This window comes from Nelumbo nucifera, chromosome 5, assembly GCF_055504915.1.
Source record: "Nelumbo nucifera cultivar China Antique chromosome 5, China Antique-T2T, whole genome shotgun sequence".
NCBI lineage: Eukaryota > Viridiplantae > Streptophyta > Magnoliopsida > Proteales > Nelumbonaceae > Nelumbo > Nelumbo nucifera.
The window spans coordinates 63,764,630-63,778,450 of record NC_142653.1 but is presented as its reverse complement, the minus strand read 5'-3'; the positions used below and the strand labels follow the sequence as shown (position 1 = coordinate 63,778,450).

General features: G+C 37.9%; 1 protein-coding gene across 2 annotated transcripts in view; it reads left to right on the top strand.

The window, feature by feature from the left end:
- The window catches only part of LOC104588623 (uncharacterized), a 69,512-nt gene extending 60,957 nt beyond the window's left edge, over positions 1 to 8,555 (top strand). Inside the window, exons 14-18 of one of the 2 annotated variants that reach the window (XM_010246641.2) lie at positions 7,277 to 7,374; positions 7,612 to 7,671; positions 7,772 to 7,840; positions 7,926 to 7,979; positions 8,246 to 8,555. In XM_010246641.2, coding sequence (XP_010244943.1) covers positions 7,277 to 7,374; positions 7,612 to 7,671; positions 7,772 to 7,840; positions 7,926 to 7,979; positions 8,246 to 8,317 — 353 coding nt within the window. In that variant the 3' untranslated portion in view covers positions 8,318 to 8,555. Of the gene's footprint in view, positions 1 to 7,276; positions 7,396 to 7,611; positions 7,672 to 7,771; positions 7,841 to 7,925; positions 7,980 to 8,245 lie in introns of both variants that reach the window. The other variant, XM_010246640.2, reaches the window with a different exon arrangement.
- The last annotated feature ends 5,266 nt before the right edge of the window (positions 8,556 to 13,821 follow it).

Below are 13,821 nucleotides of genomic sequence, written 5' to 3'. Positions count from 1 at the left end.
CAGGTTTTGAAGTCTTGAAGGGTTAAAGACTACACCAACTTGTGTGTTGATTGAAGAAAATAATAAAAAGAAACTAGTAGAAGAATTATAAAAATATTATAACTCAACAAGATGAATAGTTTAGTATAATAATATATTATAATAATATAAGTATCATATAATAAAAAATATAAAAATATTGTGGTTTCTTATACAAAAACATGTAGGTGCTGGGTGACCCTTAAAGGGTGCCTTGTTGGCTAGGCATTGCCTTGGCGATTACGGCTGTCAACCACATTCTTGTATTGGTCAATTGTGTTTGTGGTTTGTATTTTCCCTAATGGTATTGTTTTTTATGGTAAAAGAAAATGTATTGAAATAAAAATAGAGAAGGTATACAAGAAGTCCATGGCATTCATTGTAAAATGAAGCAAAGGAAAACAACAAAAGGTATGAAGCGAACCACAAGTCCTGTACATTAAACTCTATGCATCAACTAACAACACCCCTAACCTTGCCAATCCTATTAGCCAATGCAAGAGCACATTCCCTCAAAGAAATCATAAAATGCACAAACTAATACGAGGAAAAATTATGACACTCCTGATCTAAGCCAACCTTCACTCCCTTCCAACCACAACTTGGTAGACTTTGAAATGCCCACACAAAATCAAGGTGTAATGATCCCTGAAACTCCCTCTGATTCAACCATGCCTTTAGCCCCTGCTAACCACAGCATGAAACCTTAATGACCATTGGCTGCCTCTGGTGAATTACCCTCTAATTCCCCAACCCAACTGATGCCTACTTACAATACCGCAAGACCCTCCTAGATGATTCAAGCCCTTTGTCTGCCTCTTGTACCCACCTCTAGTCCCTTCACCATGCAGGTGATGTCAGATGCTAGATAACTGAACTTCCTTTGAAGACAGGAAATCAAACTGCTTGAAGAGGTGGATTTATAAGCCTTAAAATGATTCTTTTAAGATCATTTAAGCAGTCTGCATCTTTAAAGATTTTTTCTTTTTTTTTTTTTTGAAAAATCAGAATGTTTCCAGTCTCATGATTCTGGGTTGTTACACATGCAAGAGGGACTTTGCTAAGTGGACTGACTGGTGTTGGTTGATTGACGATACTTTGTTGGATGCAAAAGTTGATCATATGTCATTTGGATCAATATTAAATACTTTGAAAGATAATTTATCATCTATTTTATTACTTGGCTCAAAAGAAACCTTTGAGCTTCTTCAAGATGGCTGGAACTTTCTGATAGTTCAAGGAAATTGATTAATTGCTTTGGTGCATTTGAGTTCTTCTCTTGGACCATCAAACTTGTTCCTATGGTGAATATTTGTTACTTTTATTGTGCTGGGTACTAGTGCATGTTTTGAAGTGTTTCCACCAACTATAACTTTCATTAATGAAGTTAAACTATGTACAAATAGTGAGGTGACACTTATTGCTAATTTGCTACAAGTTCTACTTCAGGTTTAGATCTTGTTTCAGAGCAATTTCCTTTACAGATCACTAAATTAAAATTAATTGGAGTGGTCAGAATCAACAAGGATGTTTATTGGAGGATGTAAGCAGCAAGGGTGTATTAATGGGAAAACCAAAGAACAAGAAGAAGATTCTGTAGAATACAAAATGTGGGAGTGAATTTTTTTAAAGATAAATAAAAAAGAAAATTTATTAATGATAAAAAAGGTAAAGAAGTCTATAGGTGACAAGATGACACCACCCAGCTATACAAAAGAGAACTCCAAAACAGACCAAGCTAAAACCCCATACAATAATTAATTTGACAATGTAGACCAAAAATTCGAACCAAAATCTTCTTTTTTGATCTGTTCAAATTCTGGAATAATTAAAACCCAATCTACAAGATTTGATCTAATTGCCACTGAGTTTTTTTACTCTTCATCTTCATAAAAATTATTCTATTTCTTTCCTTCCACAACTCCCAACAAACAGCAAAAGATATGCGGCTCCAGAGAATTTTGACTTTGATGTTCCCAGAAAGTCTTGGCCTTGCTTCAAAAATATTTTGCAGGCCTAACAGGAGACCAGCCAACTGCTCTGAAAAGCTTGAAGAAAAAAACCCATATTCCTTTTCACAAAACAGCAGCTAACCATTAGATGAAATAAGTCTTCTTCCTCTGAAAAACATGAGGCACATCTGCTTGGCAAAATTAAATCTCTCTTCTTCAATTTGTCTTGCGTAAGGACCCTGGCCATTGACACCAGTCATGCAAAAGCCTCCACTCTTGAAGGAACTGTCTTCCCCCAAAATCCTCTGATTGAAGTAGCTTCCACCTGATTTCTATTCAATGCATCGTATAGAGATTTAACGGTAAACCTTCCACTACCTCTGGATCAGTTATGGCCTTTGGCAGCATTGACAGCAACCCTATGCATTCCTCCATTTCCCCATCCAGCAATGGTCTCCTAAAGGTGGGGCACCATACCACCTTACTATTTCTAACCTCATAACATTTGAGAGACTCACACCCCTTTACTACAAAAACTGTAACACCTTGGGCACAACTCACAACGTCTGCCCACCCCCAGCCAATCATCTTCCCAAAACCTCACACTAGGACCACACCCCACCTTCCAAGACATAAGCGGAAGAAGTAATGAATTAAATCTCATGATCCCCTTCCACACTCAACCCATAAGAAGATCTCACTTCCCTTACATCTCACACAAAATTTACCGCCCCATATTTGCCCACTACATCCCTTATCCAAAGCTGCTCCCTCTCCCTCCCAAACCTCCAAACCCATTTCCCCAACAATGCTTTGTTGAACATCCCCACCCTCCTAATGCTCAACCCCCCATCTGTTTTAGCTATACTTGGCTATTCCCATTTAACCAAATGATATTTATTCTCCACCTTAACATTCTACAGAAACTCCATTTAAAGGTTTTCTATTTCTTCTATCACCAAGCTGGTGATCTTCCCACCAAAAGAAAGATACTTGCCCCTTCCACCCAGAAAGACTTTGCTCAACTCGATTCAATACAGGTTGCCAAATAGAGGAGGCAACTGCCCTAGCTCCGATAGGCAAATCAAGATAAGAAAGGGGGAACTCCCCAATCAAACAACCCAACGAGCTGGCACACATTTCAAAAACTGATTGCTGGACCTCCCCTACACCAATTGTCACTCTTGTTGAGATTAATCTTCAGTTCTGATAGCAATTGGAAACATTTATAAAGACCTATTCTCAGAAGTTGAATGTTGCTAGGGCCTAATGATGCCAATAATTTAAGATAGGGGGAGAAACCATTGGCTGATTTTTTTTTTGTGCTGAAATCTCTTTGCCAGGAGATCGACTTGATGGAAACTGTTGTGTGGGGGTGTACTAAAGATGCTGAGACTCATAGGAAGTTAGTGGAGAGAAATCAGGCCTTTGAGTTCCTCACTGGACTCAATCCCGAGTATGTTCAGGAGGCTAATCGGTCTGAAATCTTTCAAGTTTGTAGCTCCTTCAATTTTCGGGATCAAGGAACATATGGTGATATAGCAAGTTAGAATATGATGGATGGACTGCAAAAGTCTGCAACCCTAGTGCTTTTTCTTGTCTGGGACAAACCACTACTCCTAATAGCCTCCCTGAATTCACAGCCAAAGAGGTAGACATCCTCAATCATGCTATGGCTCGATTGAGACAATCCACTATCCTCTTCATCCTTTGCCAAGACAAGTATTGCTTTTGGCCTTAGTGCCATTCAGCCTTAATCCTATGGCTCAGGGGCCATTGGCTCAGTGACCTCTGAACACATGACAAATAATTCTTCCTATTTCTCAATTTACCATCTTGGTTTTGGACAAGATAAAGTGAGAGTTGTTGATGGCTATCTTTTCGTTATTCATGGAAAAGGGGATATTCAATTTGAAAGGATCTTTCTTTTAAGTCTGCTTTGCATGTTCCCAACTTTACTACTAATTTGCTTTTAGTCTCTCAAATCACCAAGACCATGGATTGTATTGTGACTCTTTTCCTACAAATTGTCTTCTAGGACCAGTTGACAAATCAAATGGTTGGGAGTGGTTTTGGGGGTTGGTTGTCCCTACTAACTAATGAAGATATCAATTCAGCTCTTAAAGCTTCAACAAGTCATAACGGTGAATGCAAGGAGTCTAGTGGACTATCTATGGCATGCCAGATTGGTTCATTTGTCTTTTATGTTGTTAAGAGTTCTGTTTCCAAAGTTATTTGAAAGAGTGCCAATTGAGAATTTATTTTTGTAAAGTATGTGAATTTTCTAAGCATTGTAGAATAAACTATCCAAGCTATAGTAATGAAGTTAGTGCTCCTTTTGATTTGGTTCATTTTGACGTGTGGGGTCCTTCACCAATTATTTCAATGGATGACTATCGTTACTTTATTAGTTTTATTGATCACTTTATGAGGTGTACTTCGATTTACTTGAAGAAAGAAAGAGAGGAGGTACCTAGGATCTCCATAGTCTTTTGCAAGATGATTGAGAATCGATTTGGGAAGAAGATTAAACAATTCTATTTTGACAATGCTGGCGATTATTTCAAGAACCCTCTGAATGTGTTATTTGAAGATGAGGGAACATTACATCAATCTTCTTGTAGTTACACTCCATAGTATAATGGAGTTGCAGAGAGGAAAAAATAGACATATTAGAAATTGCATGTGCTCCTCTTGTTTCAAAGCAAGGTTCCAAAGAAGTTCTGGTCTCATGTTGCTCTCACTATATCTTATTTGACCAACAGGATATTATCTCGACTATTCGGTATGAAGACCACCTTCTATGTTCCATGTCTAGGTCAAACTGTTTTTCTTTACCACCAAAGGTTTTTCGTTGTGTGTGTTTCATTCATGTTGAGGATCTTAAGTGAACCATGATGCTGGATCCTAAGGCAACATAGTTGTCAAGGCGACACCTAGGCAACTAGGTGCTTTTCAAGGAGCGCCTCGCCCAAACGCCAAGAGAAAATGTATTAGGCACATGTTGAGGGGACTGAAACACATGTATAGGACATGTTGCATGTTATCATGTTTTTGTTACGAGGAAAGTAAAAACAAAATATCTCAAGGGTTTCACTTTGACAAAAGAATCAAATGAGGAAGAAGAGAGAACAACAGCCCTCCATCGTTCCGACACAATCCTCTAAGTCAAGGTCAGTTAATCAGTTTTCTCCTTCGTTTTGTTCTCTTTTTCCACTGGTTTAAAACAGTGGTTACGCCCTATTGTTCTCTTCCTTGTTGGACTAAAACCATTCTTCTTTCCTGGTTTGAATCATATTATTGGACTAAAACAGGGGCTCCGCCCCCTTTTTTTGTTCTGAAATTTCTTGTTTCTTTTCAGCTCTTTTTCCCTCATTATTTGTGTCTGAAATTCTTCATAGTCTTCTTTTATTTTAGTATTTTTTTCACCAGCTTTTCTGGGCCTAGAACAGGGGCTCCGCCCCCTTCTTTTGTTCTTAGCTTCTTGCATTTTTCAGCCCTTCTTTTGTTCTCATCATTGATATCTGAAACAGGGGCAGAGCCCCTTCTTTTCTTCATATTTTTTCTTTTATTTTAATATTTTTTCACCTTCTTTTTCTGGGTCTAGAACAGCAGCTCCGCCCCTTACTTTTCTTCTTCATTTTCTTCTTTTATTTTAGTAATTGTTCTCATCAAGCAACACTGCATGAAACACAAGCACAAAAGTAAGTGCAGAATACATAAAACCAAAAAAACTAGTACAGAAGGGGTAGAAATCCATCGGCTTCTTATTTTTAAGTTCCATAGCCTAGGAGAGGGCTAGGTGCCCGCCTAGGCGCCTGGGCGCCCCATGGTCGCCTTGGCGCCTTGAAAACTATGTAAGGCAATTTGTAGGGTGTTTTTGGACTATTCTCCTACTCAAAAGGGATTAGTGCTTTTGATCCAATTACTAGTAGGAAGTTCATTACAAAAGGTGGCACCCTTATCAAAATCCTCTTTAGGGACTTTAGGGAGAGACTAGTGGAGTGGAAGAGACTTCCTTAGGGGCTAATCCTTTTGTCCTTATTGCTGCTCCTCTTTCAACTGCAACTAATTCGGTTCCTAACGAGCTCACTGAGTCTACTTGTCCAGTTGGGCCTCCAATTGATAGGACCCGTGTTGGTAATACTCCTTGCACAGAAGGCACTGCTCCTAAGTGTTGTGATGTAAGTGTTTTAGGAAGCAAAAGAAAGAGAGATTTGTTAGTTCCTAACTGCAATAAATTGGGTGTTCTCATCCTAACCAACCAAGGTATGGTTTCTCATCCTGCATCCACTAGCTCTGATTCAGATCTTCCTATTTGCTTTGTGGAAACCAGTTTGATCCTGCACTCTTTATCCTATAAATAGATTTTTCTCATACTCTCATTTATCTCCTGTCTATCACTTTTTTGTTTGTGCCCTGTCCTCTGTCTCTACTCCTAGGTTTTTAGAGGTTGTTATTGATACCAAATAGAAGAAAACTATGGATGAAGAAACGAGAGCATTATTGAGAGCAAAAGCTTGGGAGCTATTGGATCTACTAGATGGGAAGAACATTGTGGGGTGCAAGTAGGTGTACACAATCAAACACAAGGTTGATGGTTTGATTGAAACATACAAAGTTAGGTTGGTTGCAAAGTGGCTCACCCAAAAGGAAGGTATTGACTACAAGGATACTTTTGCTCTGGATTCCAAACTTTTCTTGGGATCTACATCAATTGGATGTAGTCAATACCTTCCTTTTTGGGGAGTGGTGTCCTTTTTGGGAACCAACTCTTATTGGGTATCTTTTGGGTAACCTATTAGGTATGTATATTGATTTTTGGTGAGGGTTTTCTTTTTGCAAGAGTGACAGAGATTTGGGGGTGAGATGAAGAGGTATTTTGAAAACCAGTGTTGGGATATTTTGTTGAGCAAGGTATTTTGGCTCTTAGGGTTTTCTCTCTTGCTTCTTTCATCCATAGACGTAGGCAATTTGCCGAACCACATAAATGTTGTTTCTTGCATTTGCTTTTTTATTTCTCTATTTTCTATTTGCTTGTAATCATACCATCTCTTTGATTTACTATTATTATTGTTGGAGAAAAGTTTTTCACATGAAGAACTGGGTATTTGAAGCATGTATTACAGATTACGTGAGGCTATCAAATACCCCCCCTCCCAACATTTCTATCCTAGGATTTTTTTTTTCTCATGTCATAGGAAAATGGGGAATTTGTCGGTTGCAGGATGTTTTTTCTCATGTCAGCTTCTGATATTTTAATTAATACTTATATTGTTATGGTGGCCCTTCTGGTATGCTTGCAGGAGTTTGGGATGCTGTAGTGACTTGCTTCTTCCTTGATACGGCACACAACATTGTTGAATACATCGAGATCATATCAAGGATCCTAAAAGATGGTGGAGTAAGTTTAAGCTGTAAAGAAGTAATAACTGGGGGCTGCCCTTCAGTATCTTATACTCTAATTCCTTGGGACTTAATTTATCATTTGGTCGCTGCCTGCTCTGTTCAATCTATAAGATCTCTCACGATCTATATTACTATTGCTAATTAGTTCTCTTTCATCCTACATAGCTAACCTTTTTCTTGTCCCTTTTTTTCATAATTGAAACATATTTTATGCTAATTTTTATATTCCTAGGTATGGATAAACTTGGGCCCCCTACTCTATCACTTCGCAGATGCATATGGACCAGATGATGTAACTTGCTATACCCTCCATCCCCTTCCCCCTGCCTCTCCAGGCAATAACTCATTACTCACTAAATGTCCTTGTTCTTTTCCTTTTGTATTCTTTCTAGGAGATGTCCATTGAAATTAGTTTGGAAGATGTGAAGAGGGTTGCATTCCATTATGGATTTCAATTAGAGGTAAGATGCATGTTTACTTTTATTCTTGTAAATCATCAGTGAGGCTAATGATTATGTGTGCCTGATCAATTCTTGCTATCATCAGAGAGAAAAGACTATTGAAACTACGTACACTGCAAACTCTCGATCCATGATGCAAGTAAGTATTCCATTCGATGTACAAATTTGCATGCTTCTTTGGCTGTGCTTCATTTCCTTCTTTCTTTTGTCCCAAATAAATATTTTGTATTGGAGGGAGGATGATCAAAAACTATGAGACCTTTTAGGTCTTGAATTGTAGGCTCAATAGATAAAACGCACTACAGATGTTGCCTAATGCAAGACTCCAGAAATCTTTTACATTATGGGATGAATTTCATCTATAAATTGATCCGTGGCCACTAAGTAATTATTCATAAATTGCAGAATCGGTACTATGCAGCATTTTGGACGATGACAAAGAAAGAAGCAATTTCAAAGAAAAGGGAAACAATATAAATAGATTAATTTGTCATGATAGAAGGCTACAAATTATATTCTTGTCAAGCAATGTAGTGGTTAAGAGCTGCTGATGTTTAATCGCAAGCAGTTGTTTAGTGTTGACTTCTTGTTTGATGTCATTAAACTGTTGAAGACTTGGTAATACATCACAAGGATATGGTTGATTCATCAATTTGTTGATAGGGTAAAGTGTAACCATTATCTACATTTGAGCAATAGCTGAACATTTAAACAAGTAGAGGAAGAAATGATGACTTAAGCGACATTACATATTATTAGAGACAACGTTTATATTATTAAAAATGCAAAAAGTATCAAATATGCAATTTTAAGAAACTGTATCTGGATACATATAGGTATGATTGAAAAATCCATATATGATGGATAGGGAATCTCAAATATATATATTTTTTTCTTTTTTTGAAATATATGAATAAAATTGAACATAAGTATCATATGACAAATAATGTTTATGCACATGTATACATGACATGCCATAATTGTTTATGTGGATTGTGAACTATTGGGATATGATAAGGAGATAATTGGGAAATGGTAGAACCATGGTTTTTAAAATCGACCTGGTGACCGAACCGGTCAGGGATCCGGTTACTGGGTCAAACAGTCAGACCATTTGACCTGAATGGTCGGCCCGTTCTGATAAAAAAGATAAAAAAATAAAAAAATTGAAAAACGGTCAAAACCGTTTGAACGGTTAACTGGCCGGTTCAGTGGTTTGCTGACCAAAATCAACAGTTTGGGGGAAAAATGGAACTGGTCAAGTGACTGGTTCCTGGTTTTTCCGTTCTGACTGTCCAGTTTGGTCCGGTTTTGAAAACCATGGGTAGAACAGTAGAAGAATTAGATTAGTTATTTATTTATTTTTTTCATTTTTTTTAATTAATAAAATCAATAAGAAAAAGTTTATAAAATAGTTTAAAGTCTTAAAAAGTTAAGGTACATTACATTTTGACAATTGTGGTATTGTATAGCTTAGTGGAGGAATCTCTCTTTCATCGGGCGACTTGTTTTCAAGTATTAACAACTACATTTGCAGTGGCACGGCCATATAAATTTAAACAATAATAAATGATATGGGATTTGTACAAATCGTGGTATCTTTAAATGGTGTTTTAGTGTGTTGAAAAACCAATACGCATCACTTGATATGGGATTTTTAACAGTTTAGCATTGGCTTGCAATAATCGATTCTGTGCTTGATTAAGTATCAATTTGTAATGTTGAAAGGCATAAGCCAAGGTTCATTGAACAATAAAACTCAGTTACAAGGAGATTCCCTCTAGATGGTAAGCAATATTTGGTCCAAAGTAGAATTGACCCATATGATACAAGTACATGAGAGAGTATTGAACAGCAATATTCAGTCGAAGGTGGCTATCTGGTCCCTGTAACTAGCAACAAAGGAGAGTATGAGCTAGTGAGTGGTGGTATCCTCATCAGATAGGGTATGGATGATGTCCATTACATTACTTTTAGGGGGTATTCTTTTTTTGGATTTTGAGAGGGGGGAAAGTTGGTCAATGGGGTTTTGGTTTCCATTGACCAAGAATCCCATGTTCATTTTTCGGATTTGTGGGGAGCAAGGAAAGTTTATTTTGTTGGATATCACTTACCTGGATAAGTGATACCCATATCCTATGTGGGTAAATAACTTTTCCACCTAGAGGGAAAGTTGCCAACACTTGAATGGGACAAAAATGCCCCTTTTAATAATGGATTTTTATGGCTAAAATGGTCATTACTTTATTTACTTAGGAAATAAAAGAACATGGGTAAATGAACTTTTCCGGGGTAAGTGTTTCCTAGGAAAAAGTTACCCAGATAATTGTATTTACCTGAGTAAATAACTTACCGAAAAGCAAAAGGGCCTCGATGATAACTTCCGTGAGGTTGAGTTGGGCCGTCAGTGAGAGACCTTCGAGGAATGCTCGAGTTTTCGCTTCAACTGCAGAACAGGCAGGAAAAGGGGTGGTCTGACTTTCTATGTGGGCATCCTTGCAGTCTCCGGTTATGATCACAGTCCTTTGCAGATGAAAGAGAATAGGCCCCATTGACATTAACTTTAAAGACATTTGCCTCGGGAGGTGTCCAAGCCAACTAATGGGCTCTAGGCAGGGAAGGAGTGATTGTTGATTACGAGGGGTCCCATGAGCAGTAAACTGAAACAAGGTGTTGGGTTCTCACTATAGGTTTCAATGAGTCCACCGTTGTTAAGAAAAGTCTCGTTCTGCATCTTCCAAATTTGCTATACATGGATGGCAATAGAATCTTTGAGAAATCCATCAACATTGTGGGGGCTGTCTTCACTCAACAGCCAATAACTGAGCTATGAGTTGAAGGTTAGGATTTCATCATCTATCTTGAGTATAGTGGGGATCCAAACCAAATTAATTGAGTCACTTTGCACTTCAGAAAAAAGAATGATCAAAAGTTCAAAGGACCAAGGTTCTATCAATACAGGCCGATACGCCGGTAGGGTGTATCGTCCTATATCAGTGCTTTTTTATGTTTTATTTATTTTTTTAAACCGGTTCAGAAAGATTGATTTAAGTGCTGGTTACTCTCTGAACCATAGCCTGACGGTGTATCGGAAAGGCCCTGATACGATATATATCGGCCAATACGGACTGATATGTAACAATATTTAGATAGGGTCACTTTTGTAGATATAGCACCCCCAAAGAAACACGGAAATCCTGGGGGAGGGGGTGGGGGGAATCCGTTTCCATTAGGTTGATTTTGTGGTTAATGCACTCTTCTTCGATAAATTCTAGGCTAGAATTTAGTCCCATAATAACTCTATCCACAGTAAAGGGATCGAAGTATATCTGTAGCAGGTCATTGTTCCATTGGTTGAGATTGCTATCAACCGAACATGAGATGGGAAGTGGTTGGACTAGTACGAAAGTAGGGTCAGGTCGGAAGTTAGGAATGCCCCTAGAATCCAAAGAACATGCCAGGCATCCAAAGAGATCCATTACCAATTAGCCAACAAGAACCATGATCTATCAATTCTTGACATTTAGTCTCCGTTCGTTTTTTGGAAAGCCACTTAACTGAGTAAATGCACTTATTTGGGTAAGTGTTTCCTGAAAATACTGGACACACTTACCCCGGTAATTGCATTTATCCATGTTCTTTTATTTCTCAGGTAAATGAGACAATAATCGTTTTAGTTATAAAAAACCATTATTAAAAAAGACAATTTTGACCTGTCTAAGTGTTAACAACTTTCCTTCAAGCGGGAAAGTTACTTATCCACTTGGGAGGTTGGTATAGGTTACCTAGGTAAGTGATAGCTAGGGAAAATGAATTTTCTGTAGATGCTACATAAATCTGAAAAAAGAACATTGGTACATTGATCAATTAGAATCAAAATCACAATTGACTGACTTTCCCTCCTCCCAAAATCCTCAAAATGAATAGGGCTCTTAAGGATAGCTGTCTAGCAGGGTGAGTCAGATGGCTTTGTCCAAGGAGCACCCATTGAGATATTTGTTCCAAAGGTCACCCACAAGGTGTCTGGATTTTCAAGAAGCCACTACCCGAGTTTTGTTATCAGCACTAGTTAGTTTTTCTCATTTCTCAGATGCGTAGGCCTCCCAAATATTTTACTTTTAAGAACTCTCATTTCTTTGACATAAAGGTTGTGTTTTGTTGCAATGCAAATAAATTTGTACTGATGCAAAACTATGGCAATGCAAATGATTTGAGTGTAAATTCTGACCTATTTTTGTTTCAAATTTTAGCTTATTTTGTTTGATTGCATTATAAATGAAGTAAATTAAGACATGAAGCAGAATAGAATAAAATCCCAAGCAAAATTAAATGAGAATTTGCATTTTTTTCATTTGCACTCCCATGCATTTGTACTAGTGTAAATAAAGTTGCACTGCAACCAAGCACAACCAAAGATGCTTTTTTGCCATCAAAGAAACCGTACCAAAAATCTCTAATGAATGAGTTTAGCTCTTTAGACGTATCCACAGGGAAGAGAGTAGTGGACATGAAGTACAAATGTATGGAGGCCAGCATAGACTTGATGAGTATGGACCTCCTTGATAAATAAAGTCTCTGCCTTCTTTTTAAGGGGATCCAAGATAAGATTCCTAATTTGACATTTACTCTAATTAAGGTTGTGTTTGGTATTATTGTCATTTCTACTTGTGACATTTTAGGTTGATCAATACAAATTTTATGAGAATATATATTTTTTTTCTACCACAAATGCTTTGAGTTACAATACAACATTGGGTACCATTGTTGTTTCTTCACGAAACACCAAAATTGATGTTTCTATTATAAATGCCAATACCAAAGTAGAAGTGACAATGGTACCAAATACAATCTAAATCAACCAACAACGATGAATATTTGGGTTGAAGTAGATAGCTGACTTGGAGAAATTAACTCCTTGTCTAGTCCAATTATAGGTGTGCCAAAATTATTTTACTCTCAAGTAGCTCTATGGTGCCGGCCTTATCAAATATTAATACTGTTTGCAAAAGGAAGATGTGATGGAGAAAAAGAAAAACAGGAGATAGATGAGGTAATACTTTGCCTTTATCTTGCTTCATGTAGTGCAAAATCTCCTATTTGATGATAGAATTATAAACAAAGGCATTATGATTTGGGGATATAATATTGTAAAGTAGTGAAACGAGGTCTCTAAGAAGATATTTTGAATGAATGCAATCAGTTTTGGGCAAGTGACACTCTAGATAGGTTGAAAGAATAAAGGGAGGGAGTCTATTGGGCCTAGGAGCTTTAAGTGGGTCCATTTCAAATCTAGGGGTGGCAATTGGGCGGGTTGAGTTGGGTTTGGTTTGGGTTGAGTTTCAACCTAATTCATCTAACCCGCTAACCCATTAATGATCCAGTTACATAAAATTAAATGGGTTGGGTTTAATCCAAACCCGCTTTAACCCAATCCAACCCGCCCAAACCCATTAATCTTATATTTATGGACTTAAAAAACAAACTCTCTCTCTCTTAACAAACAAGTTGGTTGTAACTTGGTGGTTATTGTAGTTATTGTTTACATAAGTGGTGAAGGTTCAAATCACATTATATGCATGTTATTTTCACACAAGTGGCAAAGTCATTTGGCTATGTTTGGATTTTGGGTTTGACCGAGCAACTTAGGTTTAAACCGGTCAGACCAACTTAAACAACTTAGGCTCAAGGGTGATCGAACTGTTTAGATCTAGATCAATCCAGTTGAACCAGACCGGACTGGACTGGTTCAGTCAATGGTGGATTGACTTGGATCGGACCATATCAGGTTTGTGCACGAGTATGGGACCAGACCGGTTGACCCGAACTGGGTCAATGTAGCTAAATCGGGTCAGTTCGGATTCGAGTCGGGTCGTGTGGATATTTGTCGGATGGACGGTCCAGATCAGGCAAAGCACGCGAAGGCCGAATCATCCTGCCTAAAAACCGTTTCGTATTCAGGTCGACCCGGATCGACTTGTGTT